General features: G+C 39.0%; 1 protein-coding gene and 1 long non-coding RNA gene across 5 annotated transcripts in view; one reads left to right on the top strand and one right to left on the bottom strand.

The window, feature by feature from the left end:
- The window catches only part of gpatch8 (G patch domain containing 8), a 47329-nt gene that overhangs the window by 17998 nt on the left and 2365 nt on the right, over positions 1-26966 (bottom strand). Inside the window, exons 1-3 of one of the 4 annotated variants that reach the window (XM_082166229.1) lie at positions 8512-9986; positions 4607-4625; positions 818-890 (exon numbers count right to left, since the gene is read on the bottom strand). In XM_082166229.1, coding sequence (XP_082022355.1) covers positions 818-890; positions 4607-4625; positions 8512-8537 — 118 coding nt within the window. In that variant the 5' untranslated portion in view covers positions 8538-9986. Of the gene's footprint in view, positions 1-817; positions 4515-4606; positions 4626-8511; positions 9987-11743; positions 11822-26966 lie in introns of those variants that run through there. The other 3 variants (XM_082166228.1, XM_082166230.1, XM_082166231.1) reach the window with 3 other exon arrangements.
- On the top strand, positions 14576-16794 carry LOC309496285. Its single transcript, XR_014205091.1, has 2 exons — positions 14576-14672; positions 15787-16794. It is a non-coding gene; the product is annotated as an uncharacterized lncRNA (long non-coding RNA).

The following is a 26966-nucleotide window of genomic DNA, read 5'->3' as shown; positions in this document are numbered from 1 at the left end:
TACCGAACTTGTCCTTTAAGACTGTGCATATGAGGACACTTGGAAAAAAATTGGCAATTTTGTGTTTTTGTTCATTCAAGTGCAAAATATAATCAGCGCTGTCTGAAGCGGTATTCTGTGTGTGCGTTTTGGGTGTTTGTTCACAGAGAGCTGGTTCACAAACTTCACAGGGTTTTTTTTGCGTATTATCGCACTTGAATGAATGATAGTGTGATCATATACTGTAGCCCAGACAAAGGATGACAGAAAAAACAGATGAAGCATTAATTGCGTTACATATTTTTAATGCTGTTAAACTGAAATAATAATAATAATAATAATGTTTGGGGGGTTTTTTGTGTAAAGTGAGTGAATGTCATATCCCACATAGTTAAAAATAACAATATACCATCCTATAAACATCTAAACTTTTTACAGTATTAACCACAAAATCACTCAAATACCCATCTCTTGTCCATATCTACTCAAGACTATATTTCTCCATAGAAAAGCTAGTGCACTCAATGCTTATCTGATGTCACCTCATGCCAGTCTACCAACTCCTCCCTGTCTATCCATCTCACCCTGTCTTCCCCCATTCACTGTATAAGCACTACGGTCCAAACAAATTACTTCCTCACAGACATCCATTAATGTCAGTACAAATGAGAAATACAAATGGGTGTGCTGGAACAGAATAGAGAGAGAGATCAGAAAAGTAAGAAAGAAAACATTTTTACAACTGATCAAACCATAGGGAATTGATGCTGTTGGGTGGAAATCAAGAGACAGAAAGAGTGGGAGAGATTGAGCTTTATAGTAAAAAGTGCTTGCTTACCCTGCATGGTTTTGCCCAGGCCTTGACCCAACTTCCAGCCATGTTTCTGAAGGAGCCGGTGCCCAATGTTATCCTGATGTGAGGAAGAAAGGAAAGAAAGACCACAATATTCCAATAATAAGAAGCGCTTTCCTCACACACGCACACACTCACACTGAGTCACAAGTACACATGATAGGCAGACAACTGTCAAAACATCCTCACTCACTGTCATCAACATTAGCAACATCTGCTACACCTTTAAACTCCTTGTCTGATGGGGAGCGGAAGGGAGAGAGGGAGATAGATAGATAGAAAGAACAAGAGGAGGAAAAGTCATTGGGCTCTGTAATAAGGCATATATCTGAAGCCCTTACGGTCTAGTGTTTGTTGTGGAGGAGTAATTGAACCCAACTTCATTCTAAAACCTATAGTGTAAAATCTAAACTACAGCTTAACAGGGGCATTCCTCAAATGAACAACTAGTGGAGGTAACAGCTAAAAGGGATGCAAGTTTACACTACCAACCTCTGAGTTTACTAACTCACTTTCAGTGGAGGGAGGAACCTACGGTTATATATGTATCATTACACACAAATACATACATAAACCGTCTCAGGGAGAAAGATTAATGCACAAACAACTAAGGGGGAAGGAACGGCACAGACAGAGTTTGCATACACATACAAACCAAACACTTTCACAAGCTTTTTGTGAGTTCATCATCATGACAACAGAGCCACCACAAAAAAAAACACAGTATGTAGCTGTAACGAGAGTGAAAGGAGGAGATCGAGGAGTGAGACAGTCAGAGAGGTAGATTGATAGATTTATGGAGAGACAAAAAAGAAAAGTAGAGAGGGAGGCCTCGGTTACCATTGAGAGGCTCGATCTGCATGTGTGTGAGTGTGTTTGCATTTTATAGACTGATCTGATGCTTCATACAAAAAAAATAACAAAAAAGAAAAAGAAAAACAGAGGAAACTCTGAAATGCATGAAATGCAAGAATAAAAAAAATAAAAATAAAAAAATCAAGCTTAAAGTCACAACAAAAATATAAACAGCTTTAATCAGATCCAAGCATAAAGAAAAAAGTAATAAATGGATAATATATAAAAAATGTGAACAATGAAATAATTTATTTTTATCTACAAACACACACACCACACAAATAAAGGCCAATATGAACAACAATAAATAAATAAATAACGAGGTGAAAACCAAAACCATTAACCAGCATGCAGCTTTTTGTTAAACCACTTTAACAAAAAGAGACGGCGGTGTTAGTCGTGTCTATATAGTAGTAAGCATATTCAGGGAGGGAGAGGGCAGCAGAGAACTTATGAAGTTGTTACAGATGAGGGCGAGCATATTACAGTGGTGATGCATAAGGTCATCTAAACAGATGTCAAAACCTAGAGAGAGTGAGCATAAGATGGAGCAGCCATGAGTGGTGTGTGAGAGGCAAGGAGTGGAGCAAGTACAAGGTTAGAGCATTATGGGTAGGGAGGGAGTGGTTACCCCCACAAGACACACCCACTTTCCATTATATTCCACTCTGCCAATTGTTTGCCACGCCCACGCAATAGTTTGGCCAATTTGGATACTGAACGCTAAACTGACAGCCCTAAATATCCATTTTATAAATATAAAGCCATCAGTCTTACAGTCTGTTATTAGAGATCCGTGAGGCTTGTTTTTAATAGTGCTTCAAAATAGCTACTCCATTTCTTTTCCTTGCTTTGGTGTGAAGACTGCTACTGGGATTTGATCATATTTTTCCATTTATTTAATGGGGTTATTGCAACAGGCCTCCTGAGATGTCCCTAACTCTTTTAAGAGTCGAGTTAAGATTGAAATGAGAGAACTTGTGGCAAAAAAGACCATTTACTCAAGTTCATTTCACTTTATGAAATTAAACAAGGTAGAATAAACTAGCTGTTAAATAGACCAATTTTATTTTATTTATTTTACAGATTTTCACACTTTTCTACTTTCTCAATAGGTCTCTAAAGATTTTTTGAAAGTCTCTTATAGTCACCAAGGCTGCATTTATTTGATCAAAAATACAGTAAAAAAAAATAATATTGTGAAATATAATTACAATTTATTCTTCCTGTGATAGCGAAGCTGAATTTTTAGCAGCCATTACTCCAGTCTTGATTTAAAATATATATATATATGATATATAATCAAATTTCTTATTAGGGCTAGGCAGTATGACGATACCACTTTGATGACAGACTTTGGCTAAGGCATTTCAGAATGACCAAAACTACATTTCAGATGCTGTGCAAAAAGATTGGTCCGCTAGTTAGTCCAGTTATGCTAACCCACTGCGTCCCATTACTTTTATTCAGTAAATGCGTTTCCCACATAGTTTATGCGCATGTTTTCTTCTTGGATAAAAAAAAAACTGATCTGCCTTAATTGAGCGGATACGTTTTTTATGTTCATTTTTAGAATTTGTGCATGTTTCTTTGTGATATCCAAAATGCGCATTAAAATAGGTGGATGGAAATATAGCTATTGTTATTATGTATTTTAAGTCATTTTAAAGGCTTAGGTCTTTGCTTAGTTCCATTTTTATTACCAAAGAAATATTCAATCACTCGATTAATCGACAATTGACAGATTACTCGTTTACCAAAATAATCATTAGTGAAAGCCCTACTCAAAACTATAGTAATATTATTGCTATTCCAAATTCTATTATTTATTGTATCAAAAAGCAGAGCTAACAATAATTACAAATCAGTTCTGCTTATTGGTTATAACCATACAAAAACAATCAATATCATATCGGCCTTAGAAAATGAATATTGGTCGCGCTACCCTTTTATACATATTATAATCTTCCATACAAAATAACTGTTAAATCTTCAGCTCATTTATATCTCAGCTTGGAGAGTGTACATACCTCTCAGCTTCATACCTGCAATAAGTGTGTGTGGCGACAGAATATGGAAACGTTTTCTCCAGATGGTCTTGCATGGGGAGCTGCACTAATACTTATCTTGTACAAAATCCCCTTTGAGCCTCTGGACATCCAAACAGTTATGTGCATGTTCTTCCATTCAAATTACAGGGATGAAAAAAGGAACAAGACCATGGGATAACGATCATTTCCTTTTCTGTATTTATAGTCAGCAGAGGAGGCCACAGAACGCACATTAAAACCAGCATAAGGCCAATTACAGCTCGCATGTACCTCTAAAGAAATGATGGCAGAACAGAATTCATCATAAGACAGATGAGCTCATTGCGTACAGATGTGAAGAAAGACCACAGGATCAAAAGAGTGAAGGTCCCAGGATCTTTAATTTATCAGCAGTGCAGATGCGCCTGCAGTAAGCCCAACCCAAAAGGCCTGCAATGCAGTGGCTCTGCAGCATCCTCTGCTAACACCACACAGCATTTCATCATTCTGAAGACTGGAGGAGAATCTAAACAGGGTGCGCATTGAGCTGACCTCACATTACCTCTTCCTGCTGAGTGGAGCACTTTACATGGCAAATGTGAACTCCTCTTTCCCAAACAGGAGACCATTAGATCAAGAGAACAGAACTTGGGGAAGAAAGCTATATTTGCCTAGTTTAATTCTTCATATGAGCCAATCAGAATCAGTCGAATGTGGCCCAGGGCCAATCACCGGGCCCGTGGATGGCGTGTCAGGCAGACGTGGGAGGCGGGTGGGTTTTGTGGGGACAAACGGATGAATGCACTAAAATAAAACAGACAGATGAAGAGCAACAACGCCGAAGAATCCAACAGCAGTGCAAGTGGAGTGAAAACATGTCCATACGAACCTGGCTTTTAAACCCTGGGCTGTCAAAAGAACAGTCAAACGTCACACAAACTGAAGAAACTGGCCAATCTCTACAGCTTTCTACTGGTCACACTGTCTCTTTGATCCACTACATTACCACAGTGAATTCACACATCTACACATCCACTAACTGGCAGTTAATTCATATAAATTATTAAAAACAACAACAAAATGTTATATTGTCCAAACATATACACTCCCACAAGAAAAGAGTGATAGAGAGTGATGTTATCAACATAGTAATAGCAGGGAGTGAGAAAGGGAGAGGAAGGTGGGATTAAATTAAAACCAAACAGAGACGTGCAGGGCAGCGAGTGGTTTAACAGTGCGTTTAGGGCTTTGATAGCTTCATTAAGACTGATTTAAAAATTGAGAATGAGCTACACTAAATTTGATGTTTTATACTGTGCAATAATGAAGCGTGGAAAATTCACAGTACCGTCATTACAAAAACATGTCAAACATGTGTAATTAAAACGTAAAGAAACGCAACTTTCTTTTTTTCGAATCTTTCTGCCCATGAAAAATGTAAACACGAAAATAGGAAGGACTATTATGTTGATACATTGAGAATAAAAAAAAAAACATCTTAAAGTGACGAGGAATTGATGGTCTCAGAGACCAATGGAAATGTAAAAATCAAAGAACTATAAGGGCTGTGACACACCAAGCAGACGGTCAGCCATCAGTGCGAGTCTGTCGGGCTAGTTTTCACAGTATGTTCTACATGTCGGGGGGAGTTCACCCAATTCAGCATGTTGAAAAAAAAGATCGCTTTGAATAGCTGTTCAGTTTAGTGAACGAGTCAGAGCATGAGAATAAAAGCGAAAGTGATGAAAGAGAGCAAAGAAGTCAAGACAGCAAAGACAGAAGGCTGTTCTAATTTGACATCATCTTACCTGGGCATTCCAATATGCAAATATTTTGATAACAATATGAGCTGCCTGGAATGAAGAAAGTGAGCAGATTGATATTCAAAATGGCAAGCAAGCCCTGCTTTATTTAGGGTTTGTATATCTGTAATGAGTCCTAATTTCAGTTTCCCTTTTTGAATGACGAATATAGACTACTGATACCTGCTGATATAGACAGTTATTTCATATATGCAGGTGCAGAACACATTTGCTAATTGGCAGTCGCCTGTAGACCTTTTGCTGCCGCTAGTTCTTTGACGTCGGCGTGGTGTGTCACGGCCTTAAGAGCCAGTAATTGGTGGCCAATGATGAAACCATTTACGAGGTGACAGTGTTCCTGCTGACCTTCATGCTCTAAAGCGTCTGACATTTTGGTGTCCAGCTACAAACAGAGATAACCAAAAACAGCCAGAGAGATCAGAGCAGGAAAGTTTTATCAAGTTAAAGTGGGTGGGGTAATGGGCTAGTCGTTCTTTTTGGGGGGTATGTTTGGTATGTATGTTTGTTTGCTAGGGGACCTTGACAGCTGGTGTTGACTCATTGTGCTTATGGAAGAGACGGAGAGAAATCTAACACATTCTCTTCCTTACTGCCAGAGAATGTAGACTACTTGGATCCAAATGGGAGGACAGCAGGGAGGCTTTTTAATGTCACAGTGGCACAGTTTTCTTATGCGGAGTGGCCACAACTGCATTTAGCCACACTTATTGTCTGCATTAGAGAGCAAAACATCAAACCAAGAGGCATATGAAAACAATGATGCTAGAGGCATTTTATAATTACTTTTAATGAACAACTCATCTGCAGTATATCTCTGTATAAATTAAATCCCAACTAACCTTTGTTCCTTAATTCATTCCACTTGGGTTGATATTTTGCCCTTTAATGCAGACATTAAGTATGGCTAAAGTCGTGGTCTTCAGTATTTAATCTCTAAACTTTACAATAATAAAGAAGAAAAGGAGAAGACCGTGATGATGGAAAAGACACCTCAGCTATAGGATCATGTCTAAAGGTCAGGGTTCTTTTGAAATGGCAAACCTTGACCTTTCTATCACAACATTTCCCGGTTTAACTCTCACACAGAAGATCAAGAGCTTCATTAAGAGAATGTGTGTGCATGTGGTTGCAAAGCTAAACTGTGTGGACTGAATGTTTTGAAGAATGCCTGTACCAATTTAAGGCCTTTTAGGTTGGAAATTGTTGTACCAGTGAGATATATCAGTCACTCATAGGCTATGTTTAATCAGTCAGCATTTGGGATTTAAAATCATATTCAAAGCCAAGCCATTTTTTTCACAGTGACTGGCTATTAAAAACAGGGACTTGTAGAACACTGGAAAGTCTTATGTAAAATAAATGTGTCCAATCAAGGTGCACATTTCTCCCAACAATCTTGATGAATGTATAGCAACTTTGGATGCTTTTTTAATATTTATATTTAAGTGTAGAGCACAACGCTTGCGTCTCACACAGATCACAAAACTGATGGGAGCAGTGGCAGTGGAACACAGTGATTGGATCTAAAACCTTGGGATATCAAACAGCTTGTTTAACCATCTCTGCGAGTAACCAGAACCCCAAAAGAAAATACACTCAAGACACTGACTGATAGACAACTAGATTTCCAGTGTGGTTTTGTTCACACAGCACAGGTTTACCAAGTCCACTCTAGATGCGGCTGTCCTGAACATTTAAGGGAGTGATGCTGGTCATAAATGCTTTTGTGACTCTCGTTAACCAAATTGTATGAAAATAACCATATTTAGCGGTGCAAAACAGGACGGACAATAGTATTTCCTTATATATCAATGTAGTCATAATGCATTCTGAGTTTCCTACAGTATTCAAATGGCGCTTTTCCACTGCATGGTACGGTACGGTTCGGTTCGGTACGGCACGCTTTGGCGCTTTTCCACTGCATAGTACGGTACGGCTCGGTTCAGTACGGCTCACTTATGACGCATTTCCACTGCATGGTACGGTACGGTACGGCTCGCTTCGGCTCGCTTTAAATGGTACCACCTCTGTTGAGGTTCCAAGCGTACCGTACCGATACTAAAATGTGACGTGAAAACACTGCAGATCACTGATTGGTCAGACAGAATCATCACTACCAGCGTCATTGTATTTACAACACGAGACACTAAACCCGCTAGATTTAAATAGCCAGTAGACAACAGCCAACGCTGTAGCGCCTGTTTTAAAAGTATTTGCTTAAAAAAAAAAAAAAAAGAGTATAAACTTAAAAAAAGAAATGGCTGAATCGTGGTCAGTGGACGAGGTGCAGACGTTCCTCTTGTTGGTTGCCGAGGAGCGGATGGGGAAACCCGGAATGAAAAATTCGCATTTAATATGATGATGTCATGGCAGTAGAGACGGCAACTATAACGATCAGTCACACCCACTTTGAAGCGGTACTAACTGCAGTGGAAAAGCAACCGAGCTAAAGCGAACCGAACCGTGCCGTACCGAGCCGAGTCGTACCACGCAGTGGAAAAGCGAAGCGAGCCGAACCGTTCCGTGCCGAGTCGAACCGTACCGAGCCGTACCATGCAGTGGAAAAGCGCCAAAAGTTAGTTACACACCATGAGTAGCGATAACAATCATGGTATGTGTGTGATTTACGTGATGTTTGTCATTTGACTTGGTCACTGCCCAGTGTACATCTCCTTGGGTTGGGGGGCGAGAAAAGGAAGATGAGAATTAGGGTACATAGTAAGATGAAGGGGAGTGTGTGTGAAAGAGAAACTAATGCTACAGACTTAACATGCAAACAGACAAACAAAGGTGTTAAGAGAGCAAGGAAAAGGGAAGAAGTAGATAAAAGCATATGGGAAAATAAGAGAAGATCCCGATTACCACAAACCTCTAGCTGCCTACAGATCACACACAATGATTGGCAGAGGAGAGGCATGGGAAACAAGAGCGTGACGAACACAGTGCTCAAACACAAGACGCACACACATACATGCAGCGATGGCTGTCACCGTCCATCCGGACCAGCTGCTAGGAGTTCTGCGATATAAATACACCACTGGTGTTTGGTGGAAAATAGCCCTGACACACAAGATCTACAAAAGGAAAACAGGGGGCAAATAAACCAAAGCTCAGATATTGCTGTGTGTTTGTGTGATTGAGGAAATATTATGCACTGTATACTATGTTCTGAGTGTAAAAAATGAATTGACAGTGATAGCCATTGCTTCCTGCGGTGTGTAACATCACTGCTTTTCACGAACACTGTGTGTGGCAGTTCTGCTCTCCACACCCCTCCATAGACAATAGTGCAGGAGCAGGAATCATTTGGTTCAGGCAGGCAGCCAGGCCACCTCTCCTGCTCTCTCTCGTGTCCTTCTGACCAGCAGATCTGCCCCGTTCATAACTAGACACATGAAAACATACTTCTACAGCTTGTTAAAAATGGTTGGACATGAATACATGATTCAAAGTCATACTTACAATAATAAAAGCTATTAACATGGTAGAGAAATTTTATTTATTTACTTTTAACACGTTCACCATGTCCAGTCTCACACTCAACAATAAGGATTTATTTTTCCAGCCAGTCAGCTTGTCCCACTGCACTTATCTTGTTAATATTTACAATTACCCCATGACAAAAACAAATATAGTTTTTATTTAAATTAATTTCTTGCAATCAAGAAATATTTAAAACATTTCTTTACGATTTATTGTTAAAATTAAAATAAATCAAAATATATATCATGTTTAAAATTGCCAATAACGGATGGCTTAACTGGGATACTCTCACACTGGCCCCGTGTGTGTGGACTATCCTTATTGTTGAGCCCTGACACTATGTCAACACATGGAAAAGTGGTCCTTTCAATACAAACTGGTGTTTTTTATTAAACCAATGGGGAGAGAGAGAGAGAGAGAGAGAGAGAGAGAGAGAGAGAGAGAGAGAGAGAGAGAGAGAGAGAGAGAGAGAGAGAGAGAGAGAGAGAGAGAGAGAGAGAGAGAGAGAGAGAGAGAGATTATAATATAATAGAAAGACATACCTGAGAATCTGATTTTAGTGAATTTACCCTAAAATAAAGTTGCCTTAGTGTAACTGGAGCAGAGAGGACAACATGGAGAGGAGGAGAGGCATCCGGCATGCAAGCCTCTGCAATACAGAGCGAACCAGACAGAGAGACAGAGACGAGAGCTGCCTGCGATATTATCTACATGCCTAGTCAGCAAAAAATGCAGTCCCAGTTGCACAAGCACCATGCCAGCACATAATGACAGAGGGTACTGTACACCGAATCACTGTGTTGGACAGAAAGAAGGACAGAATGATGAGAGAGACAGAGAGATAGTGAGAGAGACAGACAGAAAGAGCAAGAGTGAGAGACAGAGAGAGTGAGAAAGCGTTACAAGGAGCCCCTAAAGAGACAGGAGGAGAGCAGAGCGTGCAGATACAAACCGGGTCAGAGCTGCTTAGCTAATTGGGGCCAATTCGCTGCAGGAGAGAAATGTCGAACACCCCAAGTTGTGTACAATACTGAAAATATCTGAAATGAACTGTCCTACACAAACACTAACACAAAAAACAAAAACACACAAGATACTGGGCACTAGTGTGCTCATACACAGTTACACACATACACCACTTTCTCTCAATCAAAAGGCACACATTCCCTCTAGCTCTCCTATGTGAGGTGGACGACACACTGAGTGGTTCATATCTAAATCAGGTCAGTTTAGCTTGAATCAAACGGAGCAGACACACAGACCAGTTGTGTAATTCAAATGGTAGCGTGTCTGCGTATCAAAGGTCTGCCTCCAAGTCTGTCAAATCTGACTGACTCAACGTATTGATGGAACGCTTTATTTGAACCACTAAATGTCTGTGCATGGATGTATTATTCTAGCTCAGAGAGCTGACGCACATGCGCATCTTCTAAAGAGGCTTTTTTCTTTCTTTCTTTTTTCTGTATGCTTAGAGGACTCCATTTGCAAGATAGAGTGAACTAAACAGCCTGTTGTGGTTCAACGTCAAACCTATAAAACCTATGCAGCATGTGTGTTTGCAGCTTGTGTTGGTGTGTCAGTCAAAACACTAATTACTGATTAAAGGAACAAAGCATAAGCAGATTTGTCTCAACTACAGTTGATAATCATTTAGTGGGATCCTCTTTCAAAATAAATTCAAATTATAATATTTTAAATTATTCCTGTGACGGCAAAGCTGAATTTTCAGCATCATTACTCCAGTCTTCAGTCACATAATCCTTAAGAAATACACCGCTCTACAGTAATTTGAAAGTGATTGCAGTACCAGTTTTGGCCACAATCTTACATATGGCTCCTTTAATGTTTTTTGTGGATTGTTTGATTAATATTTGTCTTTTGATCTCTGTTCAACTTTTTGTGTATGTAACCAGCCTCACAGTTTTCATTAACTAACTTAACTTTTAAAGAAAGAGGGCTAACTGTATTGTGGCATATACTGGATATACTGTGGCTATCATGAGGGCCCTTGGCATCCTCCTACACTGAAGCTGAATCAACGGCGCTCATTAAGGACAACACCCAGAGGAGCATGCAAATGTACAAGCGGACAAACACTCCAGGTCTGCACTTTGAAGTGGCCTTGGATAGGGAAGTTACTCAAAAAAATTGAGCAGTCATGGGTAAAAGACCAAAATGTATGTCTCGATCAAAGAGTCTGGCCAATGTTGAATTATATATCGTGACTGTGCATGTCTGTTTCTACCTTAATCTTTTCTACAGTGTGCCATCCACTTCACATTTTAAACACGTCAAAATAAACTTATTTCATTCAGGAATCCCATCTAACATCCACACAAGCACACACCCATCCTCTCTCACATCTGTGATCCAAAAACAAACAAAACAAACAAAACAAAAAACAGCAAGTTGATCACAGTGATTGGTACAATCCAACAGATCTGCTTCACCTGTGTCTTTATTATACAGTCACACAGGTGATGACACCAGATGTGTTCACTGAAGGCCGGAGTGGAGAACAGGGAAGGGGGTCTACGGTGGCCTCCAGAAATGGAGTGCTGACTTACCAAAAAGGATATGATTTGACTATCTCTAAAATAAGGGTAGGGGCTGACTATAGAGGTGGTGTGGCTATCCCTGACTGGACCAATCATTCACACTCTCACACACAGGAAGCAGCTGTTCTAGTCAACAGTACCAAGTGAGGTGTGCAGCCTTACCGGTTCTATGGGCTTGTCCAAAGAGGCCTGTTCCAACTCCAACTGACCTTCCTCATACTGGTCAAAGTGATTTCCACCCTGAGAGGAGAGAGGGAAAGGAGAGAGACAAGGAAGATGATAGATTAAAGCAGAGCAAACATTCCCTGTAAAATTATTTATGTGCGAAAATTAAGGATGTTCCTCAATGTTTCCCCTCTAAAAGTAAAATTGCATACAAAAACAGATACTGCAATGTTTCATTCTTAAAGGAAACAGTACTGAAACATTCAGTTTTAATGAACTGATTCTTGGCTTCATGCTTAATGCCAAAATCCTGACAAACCAGATCATTCATCTGCCTCGATTCCAACAGCAGGAATTTAATCAGATGAGAAAAACGAGGTCACCTTGAAAGGGAGGAGGGGGTGATTTCCAATCCACCTGCTCATCTTTTTCTCTATGAAATATAGGTCAGTCAATCTAGCAGTTTTTTCCTCTTTATTCTATTGTTATTTTTTATCTTTTGCCACTTGCTACTGATTAGAGGAAATTTGCAGGCAGAGGAATGAGAATGGGCTGGAATAAATTCTGTGTCTGTAATATGATTGTCACAACTTAAAGCCAAACCATTGGCTTTACATTTGGTCTATTACAACAAACCAGGGACCAGTCTTAAAGTAAGTTTGTGTAAGACAACAACAGAAGTAGTAACAGATCAAGAAAACAAACAAAAACAAAAAAAGTGGGACGGGGACTTGGAATTATCTATCGGTTGTTGATCTAAATGCGACCTTGAGGTTGATTGTAAGAAAGGAGCAGGGTTTAACCGTTGTGTGTCAATTAAAAAAAAAGTTACAAATAGGTTCATACAGGACAAAAATGTCTGTGTCAAAAATCTGTCAAAAAAATTTGAAGCTTGGGAGCATAGACTTAAGTTTGGTCTCATTTTAAAGAAGACTCATGGCAGATTATTGTTGCAGTAAATAAAAAAATAAAAAAAAGTTTAAAAAGTGCACCAAACAAAGAAGTTATAGAGGTTTAAGTTTATGAAAATGATTTATGAACCGTATTTGATATAAAATATTTATTTTATGAAACTTGTTGAACTTCCAAATTTGAGGTTGATATTTAAAAAAATTAGCTTTCAGTAAGATTTTGTTTAGGCGCTGCATTCAAGATTTTTTTTTCTTAAGGTCCTGAGTGTAACTATTTTGTGTACCCAGTGCAAACTAGATTAATTAAAGGAAATGGGGGTGAAAAAGTAAAATTCCAATAAAAATATACACCTGTGCCAAAATTTATGCAGTTGGAATTAACACAGGCAAAATGAAGAAAAAAACCGAAAAAAAAACCCTAGAAAGACAAAAATGTCCATAAGGTCGCACAAGGGTTAAGCAGACTAAATGATCCAGACATGTCACCAGAGAGACGTCTTGTTCACTGGAAGATTGAGCTGTCTTGATTAAAAACAAGCTACAAAAAATAAAACATAAAAAAAAAATTAAAAAAAATAGGTGATTCATTCACAATAAGATGCATTTAGAAAATGGACTGGTTGAATTTACATTTCATGCTGACTTGAAGCTTTGATTTCACCTCTTTGAAACCATTCATCTTATTAAGCTCATGAAGCACATGATCATGGCAAATGAGTAGACAGAATATATTTTTTTTAATTATACAAACAGAAAAAAGACTGACAACAGCTAAAACTGGTTAAGCTGTCAGCTGTTGTTGTACTCCGTGTGCCATCAGAAGCCTCTGCTACAGGGAGTCAACATCTCCCAATGACACCAGCACTCACCCACCAGCATACAAACAGTTTAAACCAGAACTGGCTACTACAAGATACTGAAGAACACAGATATAATATAACTATATATTCACTCAACAACACAGCTTTTGCACTTGACATTTATCTTTTTTTGAACATTTAATAGCAGACACCCACATACATCCAATGGGAATACTGTGTGCTCTTACACAAGCAAAGAAAACTCGCTCTCAGCAGTGTCACGATTTTACATGCTCATGCCCTCTGACACAGATCAGCATGTTGTGGCAGCAGGACTGCAATATTGAGAAAGAGGAGAGAGATTTGTAGGCAGAAGGATTACGCAGAGGAGCAATTGATGCAACACCATGTATGACAGATGCATGTGGTGTGTTCCCCAAAAGATGGATGAGAGTACTAAATCCCCTTATCAATTAGGGACGGGGCCGATCCGATCCAGTATCGGGACCGATACCAGCGTAATTCACGTACCGGATTTTCCCGATCCAACCTGCGGAGATATCCGATATCCATGAGTCATGTCTGCGCTTTAGCGTTGTCTGCTAAAATGACTCCAAAAGTGATTCCCGCCGGCGAGTCTGCCAGCTGGCTGCAAACTGCGGAATGGATTTCCTGAACGGAGGCGTGGCTCAATGAGACACAGAGTTATGAGACACGCCCCCGCTCAGGAAATCCATTCCGCAGTTTGCAGGATAGCACTGAGCAACATTGTGGCTAGCCAACATGTCCGCTGTGTGGAAATACTTCACACTGGAAACACTGCAGAGCATGACAGCAAAATGCAATGTTTGCAAAGCCGTAATTCAGAGAGGCGGAAGCTCCCTCGCGTTGTACAACACAACGAACGCAATCAAACATTTAAAAAAGCACCACGTTACTGTGCGTTCACACCAAACGCGAATAGTGCGTCAAATTCGCGTCTACCGCGTCTAGTTGGACGCTTGAATATTTTGAATCCATTCGCTCGTCCAGAGCGAAATTGACGCGCGTAAAAAGCAAAAGTTTGAGGCGAAATCCGCTTGTCTGTTTGCAAGATGGTTGATGTTGATCGAGCATTCATCGAGAGAGTTACCGCATCGGAGCGAGGCTCACCCTTCAGATAGACCTAGTGTGTGTGTGTAAGATGTTTACACTTGCACTTTTCTTATATTTCAAGTAGGGATGCACCGATCCACATTTTTTCACTTCCGATCCGATCCCGATACCTGAATTTGGATATCGGCCGATACCGATACTATTCCGATACCAGAGCTGTGTTTGCTTTAATATTATTATTATCATTATTGTTTATTTTATATGATGCTGAAATAAACTCCTCTCAACAGGCAAGTATGATATGTAGGCCTACATATTTATGCATGTATGGTAAGTATAAGGTCAGAAAAGGAAGTCAGAAAAACAGTAAATCCTGTTAACAGGAAAAATCCCATTCTGAAAACAAATATGCAACTGTAGGTCATGTCAATATTTATTACATTCCCAAAATGTCAAATACTTGAGTCTTGAAATATAAGAAAAGTGCAAGTGTAAACATCTTACACACACACACACACACACACTATCTAAAGGGTGATCCTCGCTCCGATGCTGTAACTCTCTCGATGAATGCTCGATCAACATCAGCCATGTGCAAACAGACAAGCGGATTTCGCCTCAGACGCGCGTCAATTTCGCCTCAGACGCGCGTCAATTTCGCTTCAAACTTTTGCTTTTTACGAGCGTCAATTTCGCTCTGGGCGCGCGAATGGATTCAAAATATTCAAGCGTCCAACTAGACGCGGCAGACGCGAATTTGACGCGCTATTCGCGTTTGGTGTGAACGCACAGTAACGTGGTGCTTTTTTAAATGTTTGATTGCATTCGTTGTGTTGTACGACGCGAGGGAGCTTCAACGAGCTCTGAATTACGGCTTTGCAAACATTGCATTTTGCTGTCTTGCTCTGCGGTGTTTCCAGTGTGAAGAATTTCCACACAGCGGCCGCAAACTGCGGAATGGATTTCCTGAGCGGTGGCGTGTCTCATAACTCTGTGTCTCATTGAGCCGCGCCTCCGTTCAGGAAATCCATTCCGCAGTTTGCAGCCAGCTAGCAGACTAGCCGGCGGGAATCACTTTTGGAGTCATTTCAGCAGACAACGTTAAAGCGCAGACATGACTCAAGGATATCGGATATCTCCGCAGGTTGGATCGGGAAAATCCGATACGTGAATTACGCTGGTATCGGTCCCGATACCGATACTGGATCGGATCGGCCCCATCCCTAATTTCAAGACTCAAGTATTTGACATTTTGGGAATGTAATAAATATTGACATGACAATCAATTTGAAACCCTTACAGTTGCATATTTGTTTTCAGAATGGGATTCTTCCTGTTAACAGGATTTCCTGTTTTTCTGACTTCCTTTTCTGACCTTATACTTACCTCAAGTTGCCTTTTGGGACATACATGCATACATACGTACATATCATACTTGCCTGTTGTTTATTTCAGTTTATTTCAGCATCATATAAAATAAACAATAATGATAATAATAATAATAATATTAAAGCAAACACAGCTCTGGTATCGGAATAGTATTGGTATCGGCCGATATCCAAATTCAGGTATCGGGATTGAATCGGAAGTGAAAAAATTTGGATCGGTGCATCCCTATTATCAATCCTGCGGCTCTATAGCTGCCTTTGTTTAAACTCTGACCCGAGTCACTGTTTAAAGCTGTTAGACATGAAACAGCACCTGTTCTGAGAATTTACACTCCCCACTCACATCTACACACAAAAAAACAACAACTCAGTTACACATCAGGGGAGCAGCTGCCCCCGATAGCTTGCTTTGAGTTCACCCGAACAGCTGATGACAAGCGTCAGGCTCATTATGGGAGGTCTTTATGATCCCACTGCTTTATTTCTTACTGACGATAATATGAACAAGGAAGGCTGCGCTAATTTATTACACGGTTCTCTGGAATACTTGATTCTGATTGGTCAGTTGCTGCACTAAGCAACTGAGCAGTTAAAGATGACCAATGAAAGTAAATATTTCACTGCTGTGTGCTGTCCATTGTAACATATCACTGATACTTTAATGTCTCTCATGTCTTTGCAGTTATTTCATAGCATATTTCATAGCATAAAAACCAGAGGAGCTATCACTTTATGAGAGAAACATGTGACTGCAGATGAATGTTAGCTAACTAGTCAAGAGCTGTAAGGTGCATGTATTTTTGATTGATTTGTTTAATTTGTGTAATCATTTGTCTGTCCTCTAGGGCAGGGGTTTTCAAACAAAACAAAAACAAAATAATCGGTTATTAATCGTAATCGAGGTAAAAATTTTCTATTAATCAAGATTTAGATTTTAGGTCATATCGTCCCGTCCTATTTCATGCTCACACGTCTGCTAGGATACTCAAAAAGATGTGCATGTTGACAATTTTTTTCTGAATTTGTCCATTCAAGCGCAAGATTTAAAAGAGAACTCAATATTTGCATGCGGTCAGAGACGCGGCTTTCCGTGTGTGCGTTTCGGGAGAGTGCGCACACAAATCTTCTCACAGCGCTCATGATTTCTCCTTCGCGTCTTCTTGCGATTGAATGTTTAAATTGGCAAGGCTGATAAACTGAACGAGCTGTTCTCCTGATGAATAAAGTGTCATATAAATGAGTATCCTCTCATTCTATAATTCTCCTTTCACTCCACACGAAGCAGGACAACGGCTCATCAGTCCTCGTTTCAGATTATTATACAGATGACTGGTTTGGGGCATTTTTACTGCGTGATAAATACAAACAGCACGGCACAACGGTTCATATGTTCATATTCCGATTTTGAATCTTTTGACTTATAAACACGCACATCAACCCGATCATGTATCACATCACGATGTTTAGCGTTCATGTAAACTACAATACATTCAGATTCATCCATCGGAATTAATTCAGTCCGACTGAAACAAAAGTTGTGCATGTAAATATCCAGTCTCTGCAGAGATGCCAGTTTATGCCGGTCTTTCCAGCTCTTAACGCTGCATGTGCTCTTGGATGGTTAGATAGGCCTACAAGATGGGCTAATGTAGAAAAAAAATAACTTAAGGTCATTCTGGGATGAATATTTCTGGAAATCCCCATCTTGTCTCAGTTACAAATTTGACTGATAAATCATAAATAATGGGGTTTTTTTCACCCTTTTGTATTTATTGCATTGCATATTGTATGTTCAGGGGTGACAGATTGATAGGCAGACATGGTATTTATGACTGGATGTAACTTTTTATACTTTGCGGTAAAATGGCTCTCCTACTGACTTTGTCCTATAGTGCGGCTCTCATGAAAAAAATAGTGAAGACCACTGCCTTATAGCAACTGCCTTATTAGCCTAATCCAAAATATTTCCATATGTGGCTCTTTCCTCCTTTCTTGTCAACGAGTGGATTCAGAGCCACCGCATTGGTAGCGCCGCCGGTCACCATGTCTCAGTGTTTTTATGCACCTTTCGGACAGCGCATCAAGAACCGGATGTATATATATATGCGTCATCAGATTTTTTAGATTAACCACACTGCAAGTACATGCAAATCCATAGGTGGAGAACGGTACGGTTAGATTTTTTTTACTGAGAGCTGTTACAGCCCTAGTGTCCATGTATTTATTTATTTGGTAATCAACCAGCCTGCTGCCTGAGACCCTGAAACAGGCAAAAAAAATCCCAGCAGTCCTACATAGGACAAGCGGTTTGAAATGGATGGTGAGTGGTCATATAATAAGCAGGACAACGTACAGCCAGTTGCCCAATCTTGCTAAATAAACCCATTTAGGGTGAAGTCCTCTTCTAATTACCCTGTTGGGGTTTAGCCTATTTCATGACAATGCCTGATTGTTAATTATCCTGTACCAAACTAAAAGTCATGTCACATAGTATAACCAGTCTCTGATGTGAAAACAGTCTTCCCCCAGAATCTGTGTTGTAACATAAAACATAAACAAAGGAAAAGAAGGACAACGAAAACAACGGGTTTGAGGAGTCTGAGTAGAGATTGTTCTCCACATTTGTTCTGGAATAGAGAAAATAATAATACAATTAAAAGAGATTATCAACACCTAATGATATAAATGAAATAATTCCAGATGGAAAGGAGTGACCGACTGTGACACCCCTCTGGGAGACCTTTCCTGGGAAATACATTTCCATCCTGCACACATTCTACTCTCATCCCGTCTGCTGGGAATGAAGTCTTCTGCCGGGAATGAAGTCTTCTGCCTGACGACAGCAGGATCAGTGACAGTTTAGTCCAGTCCCCTCATGGCAAAAAGTTTTTGTTATTTAGTTCTAAGTTAAAGTTATTTGTTATGAAAAACAGTAGCCTAAAGACATTTAATACAATAATGCACAAAAACTGATATAGCCTATTAACAAAAAAGATACGGTTATTAAATTCCATTAAGCCAGGATTAAAACAGTTTAAGCAGTTAAAACAGTTTAAACATGCATTTTAGTCTGGGATAACTATCTTAAAGCTTTGTCTACAAAACCAGGGGTAAATATCTACATTAATAATATAATATAGTTCTATATAAACATCCCACATTTCTGCCACAATCCCATGGTTTCAGTTTTAAGTAAATCATGGTAAATGTTGGTGACTTGTGGATTGAAAAGCCTTCTCACTGCATCGTTTTAGCTCAATATTTCCCCCGTTGTCCACGGCAATGATGTTGAGAAAGTCAGCGCAGTTTCATCTGGCTTTAAACTACTTTAAATCACACGCATTAGGGCTGGAAGAAAGAATCTTTTTTTAAACGATTTTAAAATCTTATTTTTTTTATTACAGAATCGATATTAATTCAAATTAAATTGCTTTATTTTTGTCCTTGCTTAGATGAGGTTGACAGAAGTTAGCCACTTTCGTTTCAACTGAGGATGAAATGTGTCATCTATGAGTGTTAGTGACGTAATATAATTTGACGCGTGAAAGCGACGTGAGACTGAATGCACTGGGGGGGGATTTATCGATTACATTGTTTTGCCACTAGGTGGCGAAAAGTGACTGTTAAAAACTGTATTTGTTATTGAATCATTTATTAAAGGGTAACTAAACCCGTGGTCAGAGCCTGACTCCACCCACTGGCAATATTTGAAAAATGCTGGAAAAGTAGGCAGAGCCCAGTGGAGAGGGGGCGTGCATCTGTGACGTCTCTCTCTGCAGGCAAGGGCGTGGTTAGTTGGTACCCTCTGACGTCAGAGGGTACCACAACTTCCAATAGGAAAATTCAACTGCAGTAGCCACTGTTCAACCTGAAGAGGGCAGCACTCAGACGTTTTTACACCATATTTTGTAAAATTAAAACACTTTAAACACAAATGTCAAAAAAACTACTTGAATCAATGAACAGCACTAATAAAGCCCCATTCTTACAGATCATTAACTAAAAAAAGTTGGTTTAGGGTTTAGTTACCCTTTAAAGAGAATGTAGTATTGTATGATACTTCTGAAATAAGTCAGAAAGATGTGATGAATTGTTTTTGTAAATATGACTCATCTTATAAACCTACATTCTGTATAAGTGTATGATTTAACTTTTCCCCATGGTTTAGTGCAGTGTTAATTTCGTTGACGAATAATTTTCGTCATTATTTTCGTCAACGACATTTTTTCACAGACGAAAACAAGACGATAACTAAATAAAAACTAGTTTTGAATGACAAAAACTATGACGAAAATCTATTGACATTTTCGTCAACGAATAAAAACTAGACGAAAATGTTAGATAGTGACGATTGGGAAGCGATCCAGTCTGATGTCCTGCATTTGTGGTAGATGCGCACAATTGTACTGTAACGTGATCTACCCAGCGGCACACGAGTTGGCATGCGCTGCATGTCTCATAAAACGTTAAAACATGTAAACGTCTGGGAGAATGAGTAGAGCAGACATGAAGATCTGAATAAGAGTGACGACGCAAAAAAAGAGCTATATTTGGGACGGTTTTCTGTGCGCACACACCCGACCCGAAGCGTGCAGCCATTCACATTCACATAGACACCTAGCCTATACAGCGCGCAAGTACAGAATTGAGCTCTCTTTCGTGTCTGAATGGACAAATACACACAAATATTATGTCTAAATGTCCGTTTTGGAGAGTATTCACGTAAATGATGTCGGTTATGTCTTAAACAGTTGTGAGTGTATCAGATGTGCATCAGTGCATTGGATCCGCATGTCATTGGACATGATCCGATGTCTTAAAGTGACAGTGGGTAATAAACCTAATGCGGTCTGTGTCCTTAATATTGATCAAGCAACAAAAGAAAAAGAGAAAAGCATTCACTGCTCGTTAATAGCTTTAATAAGGATTAATTATATTTAATTCATACAAATAAATATGTCTGCTTGAAAGAATAGAGAATGATGTATGCAAGTAGTTATAAAGAATTCATATATCGTTCATTGAAAAGAAGACTGTCTTCTACTTTAGGAAAAGTGGTTTTATTTAATTTTAAGATATTTTTTAAGTTACAGTAATTAAATCTGTATCTGTATTGCACGTTCAAACTTTAAAATCATTCATATTAGCAGGTTAATATATGTTTTCTCCGGGAGTATATGGGTTTGGAAATTGAGAAATTCTAAATAAATGCATTTAAATTGAAACCCATTATATTTTAGTCGACTAAATCTACTGTAGATTTAGTCGACTAAAATCTTTAGGGCTGTACTGTCCAGGTCGATTAGTCGATTAATTGGTCGATACATTCTGGTTCGACCAAAATTCTGATTGGTCGATTTTTTGCCGCGTTCATTTCATCAGTTTTGCTGCGTTTATTTCATCAATTTTGCCGCGCTGAGGCGCGCTCATTTCATCAGGTGTGAAGCACTAACTGCTAATGGGGGTGTTTTCAGAGTACCCTTGTTTCACTGTAACAGTCTGTCTTCAGAACCCCCCCCCCCCCCCCCCTTGTTTTCACCTTTTTTGGATTAGCCCAACCCAAGAGAGAGCGATAACTATAGAAGGTTTGATGCTGAATATTATTTATTTAATTGTGAGAGCGTTTAATAGTCAGTCCTCTTCTAACATGTCAACAACAAAGAAATCGACAGTGTGGCAGCATTTTGTTAAAATTGATAACAGGAAAAAGGTCGAATGCAAAGTTTGCATGCAACAGTTTTCCACAGCTCGACGACAAACATGACATATCATCTAAAAGTGGTAAGCTCACTTGTCTGCGTTAGCTTGCCCTGTCTGTTTTGAGTAGGCTATATGAACATATCAGAATTTGCATATTTCAATGTTTTAGTGTTATAACCTAACTTTTTTATTTTTTATTTGGAGCCTAATGCGCAATTGCGCTGTGCTGTTGGTTGTGTTAGTTTTGAGCCTAGGATGCTTTATTTTTCAGTTATGCACTTTATTTCGTTTCTGCTCTTGGTTTGTTTAATAAATATTCTTTTTTTATTAAAGTGGACGTGCCTTTTGTGTTTATTAAGAGTAAAAGCTTTAAGTTAATAGTCTATTCGTGTCTCAGCTGCGAAGCTGAGCTCATGTTCAGCCTCGCTCGGTGCGAGGACATGCACGGTGAAATGATAGTGTCTGACAGTTATAACTTATTATTATAACATATGACAAAAATAATTGTCTAAATTATGTTGCATATTCCTCAACAGTTCTTGTGATGATATCACTAGTTGACAACATAGTACTGTTTTCGGAAAGCATAAGCTATGATATTGCGCAGGTGCACGTGATGCAACGCTGTCAGAGCCGACAGACTCGAGTGTCAGACTCATTTCAGTGCAAAATAATTAGGTCAAAAACGATTTAATATACTGCAAATAGCCTACTAGTTTTTTATGTTTATTTATAATTCATTTAGGCGGACAACAAGGCTACCAAGTACTGCGCACAGTGCGCATCTAATTAACTTAACGTTTTTTTTTTCCTACCATCATTTTTAGTCGATTTTAGTCGATTTTTAGTCGAAAATTTCAGGACTTCAGTCGACCAAGATTTTCTTTGGTTGAGTACAGCCCTAAAAATCTTATTGTATTTCGTCGACTAAAACTAAAACAATTCAGATGACTAAAATATGACTAAAACTAAATGACATTTTAGTCAAAAGACTATGACTAAAACTAAATCAAAATTTGCTGTCAAAATTAACACTGGTTTAGTGTTTACATTTTTTTTTTTTTTTTTTTACAAATTGCAATACATATTGTATCGGCACCCAAGAATCGTGATAGTATCGAATCGGGAGATAGGTGTATCGTCCCAGCCCTACAAGGCATTTGATTTGTGGTTTGTATGGGAGAACTCTGCACAGAATTTCAAACACTTTTCACTGGATCTCACAGCGCTGTTTAGTGATTACGTGATTGAAATGGATTCATATGCATTCACGGCAGTGAATTTTGAGCAGAGCGGATAAACGTTCAGTGTGGCGCGTGGTTCAAATGAACAGCTCTGTTTCGTTCAGCTTTTAGCGCATTTGCCGTTTTATGTTTCTCATTCGCAACAGAAATGACAGCGCTTATCAGTTATTGCCACCAGTGCGACGGTCTGCAACAAGCATGTGCAGCATTATTTGCAAACTGCATAAACATTATATCCAATACTTATTGAACCTTTGTTATAAGTTTATCGAGGAAGATTATACTGTGATAATTATTGTTGTTTTATCGCCCAGCCCTACAGCCAAGACAGGACTACAAAGCAAAAATATGACTGACAGTTAGTCTGTTGTGGACCAACCAAGCAGAACAGGCCATGCAGCATGATTCATCAGACTGTAAGCTGACCCCACGACCCAAGTTCTGCAACTCATCTCAGAGATCCTGCACACACTAGAAAACATAACCAAACATGGACAGAGAAACAGTCACAGCAAAGATAATCCCTCTCCATCACCCAATAAAAGACATTCTGCAGAATATCATGCTGAAATGATCCACACATACTGCATGTTGTGATGTCCAGTCTCGAACAAGGATAAACTTGAGTCTAGCCTAACCCACACAACCACTATTCGGGAATGGTGGACTTACAATCAGAGTAAATAAAGTACTAGAGATCGACCGATATTGATTCATAGGCCTGTCGCGATAGTCAATTAATCGCACGATAAAAAAAAATTAGCTCGATAATTTTTCCGATAATACCATTTGCATGCTTGTTTGTTTTCCTCGATCGTATCTCTCTCTCTCTCTCTCTCTCTCTACCAAAGAGACTGGATGACCACTCTCGGTTCCTTAGCGTATAGGAGGAGTGTGAACCCTCTTGTCAGTTGCATTGTTGTCAGTCACATGGTCTTTGTATGGGAAAGCGGGACTGCTTGCGGCGACTGCCGGGAGAGAGAGAAGACGCTAGTTGTGAGTTGGAGAAAAAAAAAAGGAAAAAGATGGAATTGGTTTCAAAGCCAAACGCGACAGCTGCCGGTGTGGGAGCACTTCGGATTCAAACCGAATGATCGTGGTGAACCACTTAACCTGAGCGAGCCGGTATGTCGAGCCCGATCTCATGAAAATGCGTATCTATACCACGAATGTTATTTCTCGTGCCATTTATACGCCCAAAATAGTTTTTGCGTGCATACGATACGCACTTTATGTCGTGTAATACGCACGCACTCCTCACCCCTAATCCCAACCAAGTTTTTTCAGTGCGTAGAATATACACACAATAAAGTGCGTCTCCGTCTTCCCGACAGTAAGTTACACAATCACTCGGGCGTTTAGTCGACAAAGTAACAGGAGGACAGTGCAAAATGGTGTGGTATGGCCTGTTGAGGCTTTTTTTTTATTTGTTTACAAAGGTCCTAACCGGCAGTTTTGCCTGTTAAGGAATGTATCACTATTTATGTCTGAGCCTAATTTAATAATTTTTTTGAAGTGCAATTTTGTTTTACATCCATTTTATTTATTGTTTTTGGTATTTATTCAAGTGAGTTTTTTTGTTAACAGACACTGAGAGTCCATTGCTTTTATTGTTTTTGGTTGTTTTGTTCATTTTTTGTGGATATTTAAAATGTTTTCCGTTGTCAATGTTTAATATTCTTCAGAAATAAAAGTTTATAGATCTTTGAAAAGGTGTACCTGCATTATTATGCCATTATCATTATTTTAGATGAAAATGGTCTCAGAACGACAATATTATCGTTTATCGCAATAATTTCTTGGACAATTTATCGTCCAGCAAAATGTGTTATCGTGACAGGCCTATTGATTCATAACCGATATGATCCAAATTATTTGCATGTTTATGTGCCCGATAACCAATATACAGAACCGATATTTATTGCTTTATTTCTGGTTTTAACAATTATATCAACAGAACAAACTTTAACACTTTTTATACTGTAATTTCTGCAATTTCAATCCCTCGTTGCATACAAAACAAAGCACTTCTACATCAATAAATATGTCTGAAAGAGTGCAAAAAAAAAAGCACTGTCACTAAGCCTAAGTGTCTTTTTTAAATAAAATCTTTGATCAGGACAATCATAAGGTTTCTCCCCGAATAAGCTTGAAAGCAGTGAAGACTTGCTAGGCTACATTGCTTCTCTTGTTGCCCTTCGACTGAAAATTCGACTGAAATTAAAAAGTTTAATAGGCTAAAGAGTGAAGAGAATGGAATACACTGGAATATTCAATGTAATACGCATACATTACACATGCATTCGCTGGAATACACAAACATTGTCAGAAATGACGAAACAGAGAATAGCCTACATCATCGCAATTACCGGGTCCATCTCTTCTGGCATGCTATCAGAATTATTAATACTGTTTTTGTGGGTCTCTAGATTATGAAATACCTGCTGACAGAACACTGTATTTATATTATCGTTTACACTGAACTTCTCTCGCCGAGATAATTAATTTCCAGAGAACTGTAATTATTTAGATGTTTATTAGCTAAATAAAGGTTATACAGTAAAATTGTGTTTATTTAGCCTCTTCTAAGGGACGCAAATAATTTTACCTTTGAACAACATTGTTGACTCCTCCCTTTCAGACACGCAGTGCTTTAATGGCGGTCTTGTCCACAATTCTCAATACGGCGACAAGACGTTAGGCTTGGGTATCGAGTATCGAGTATCGATTGGAACCGGGACTAGCTTTGCGATTTTCCCGGAATCGTTCAAAAGTTAAAATTTCGATTCACAATCCGCCGACCGGAAGAAAAAAACAAACGCCAAAATAATAATACTGCCAGGCAGCTGATAGGGCTCTAAGTCATTTCTAGCCCTATTCTGAACTGAAGTAACTACATAATCAATGTCAAACTGCCAAATGTTAACTTGCTGACACTTTAGTTAAACATTTGTAACGTACACACGGCATGGTAAATGCGTGTACTAGCACAGGTGTAAGCGTATATTGACTGTTATGCTAAACTGCGAACCGACACATTTTATGAGACGCTGTGTGAGTTGCCTTATTAACTCACACAGCGTCTCATAAAATGTATTCAGAGCAAACAACCCTGACGTTTAACCTTAAAAACGTACTTATATGATGTTTCCTTTATTAATTCTTCGGTATCTTGCAAGTTGCAACCATATTCCCTCGTCCTCTAGTCGTCCGTTTGAAAACTGCGCGCGATGCCGGCGAACGTAAAAACAAATATATTCATGAAAACACATTTACGAGCTGCCAACTCTCACGCATTTACCGTGAGACACACGCAATTAACACTTCTCACACCACGTTCTCACACCACACATCCATTTTCTCACGCACAATAAAATTGCGAAGCAAAGAGGACACGGAGACCGACAGACTAGACAGAGCAGTTACTTTATGATCTACAAAAAAATCTCAGCTCTCAGATTCTATCAATTTTATTACGAAATTCAAACAATAAATACCGTTTTGGCGCTTGTAAATGTGACGTGACAGATCCCTAGCGCACGTGAACCGATCATCTCGATTCTAAAGCAGCTAATAATAAAAAAAACACGAACACTGTTGAAAGATACAGTAGGCTACAACTTACCTAAATGTATATTCCTCATACATAATATCGATCAATCAGTGTTTTTTTATCAGCGTGAAGAGGTCAATAACACAGCTGGAGAACAATTATGTCATATTTACCTCAGGAAAGCCATTTAATGAACATACTGTATAGGCTATAGCACATAGTTGGCAAGAAAAAAAGAGCTATAGAGAGTATTTTGCTAAATATGTGTACTATATTACATATTTATTATATTCGTACTTATATCATTAAATAAAGTTGTTATTATAATAAAAAAAAAACCACATATTTAATTTGAGTTATTTTTAACCTTAAATAATACTGCCAGGCAGCTGATAGGGCTCTCTGTATGTTTACAGCATAGGGTGAGTTGTTTTTTTCTTGAGAAAAATTAACGCCTATCTTGAGTACCTAATATTTATCCAAATGAGTCAATATTAAATCAAATCACAATAACTGAATTGAAATGAAA

This window comes from Leuciscus leuciscus (assembly GCF_965113295.1).
Source record: "Leuciscus leuciscus genome assembly, chromosome: 1".
Classification (NCBI taxonomy): domain Eukaryota; kingdom Metazoa; phylum Chordata; class Actinopteri; order Cypriniformes; family Leuciscidae; genus Leuciscus; species Leuciscus leuciscus.
The sequence above is the reverse complement of the archived record's forward strand: the minus strand, read 5'-3'. Positions and strand labels throughout refer to the sequence as shown.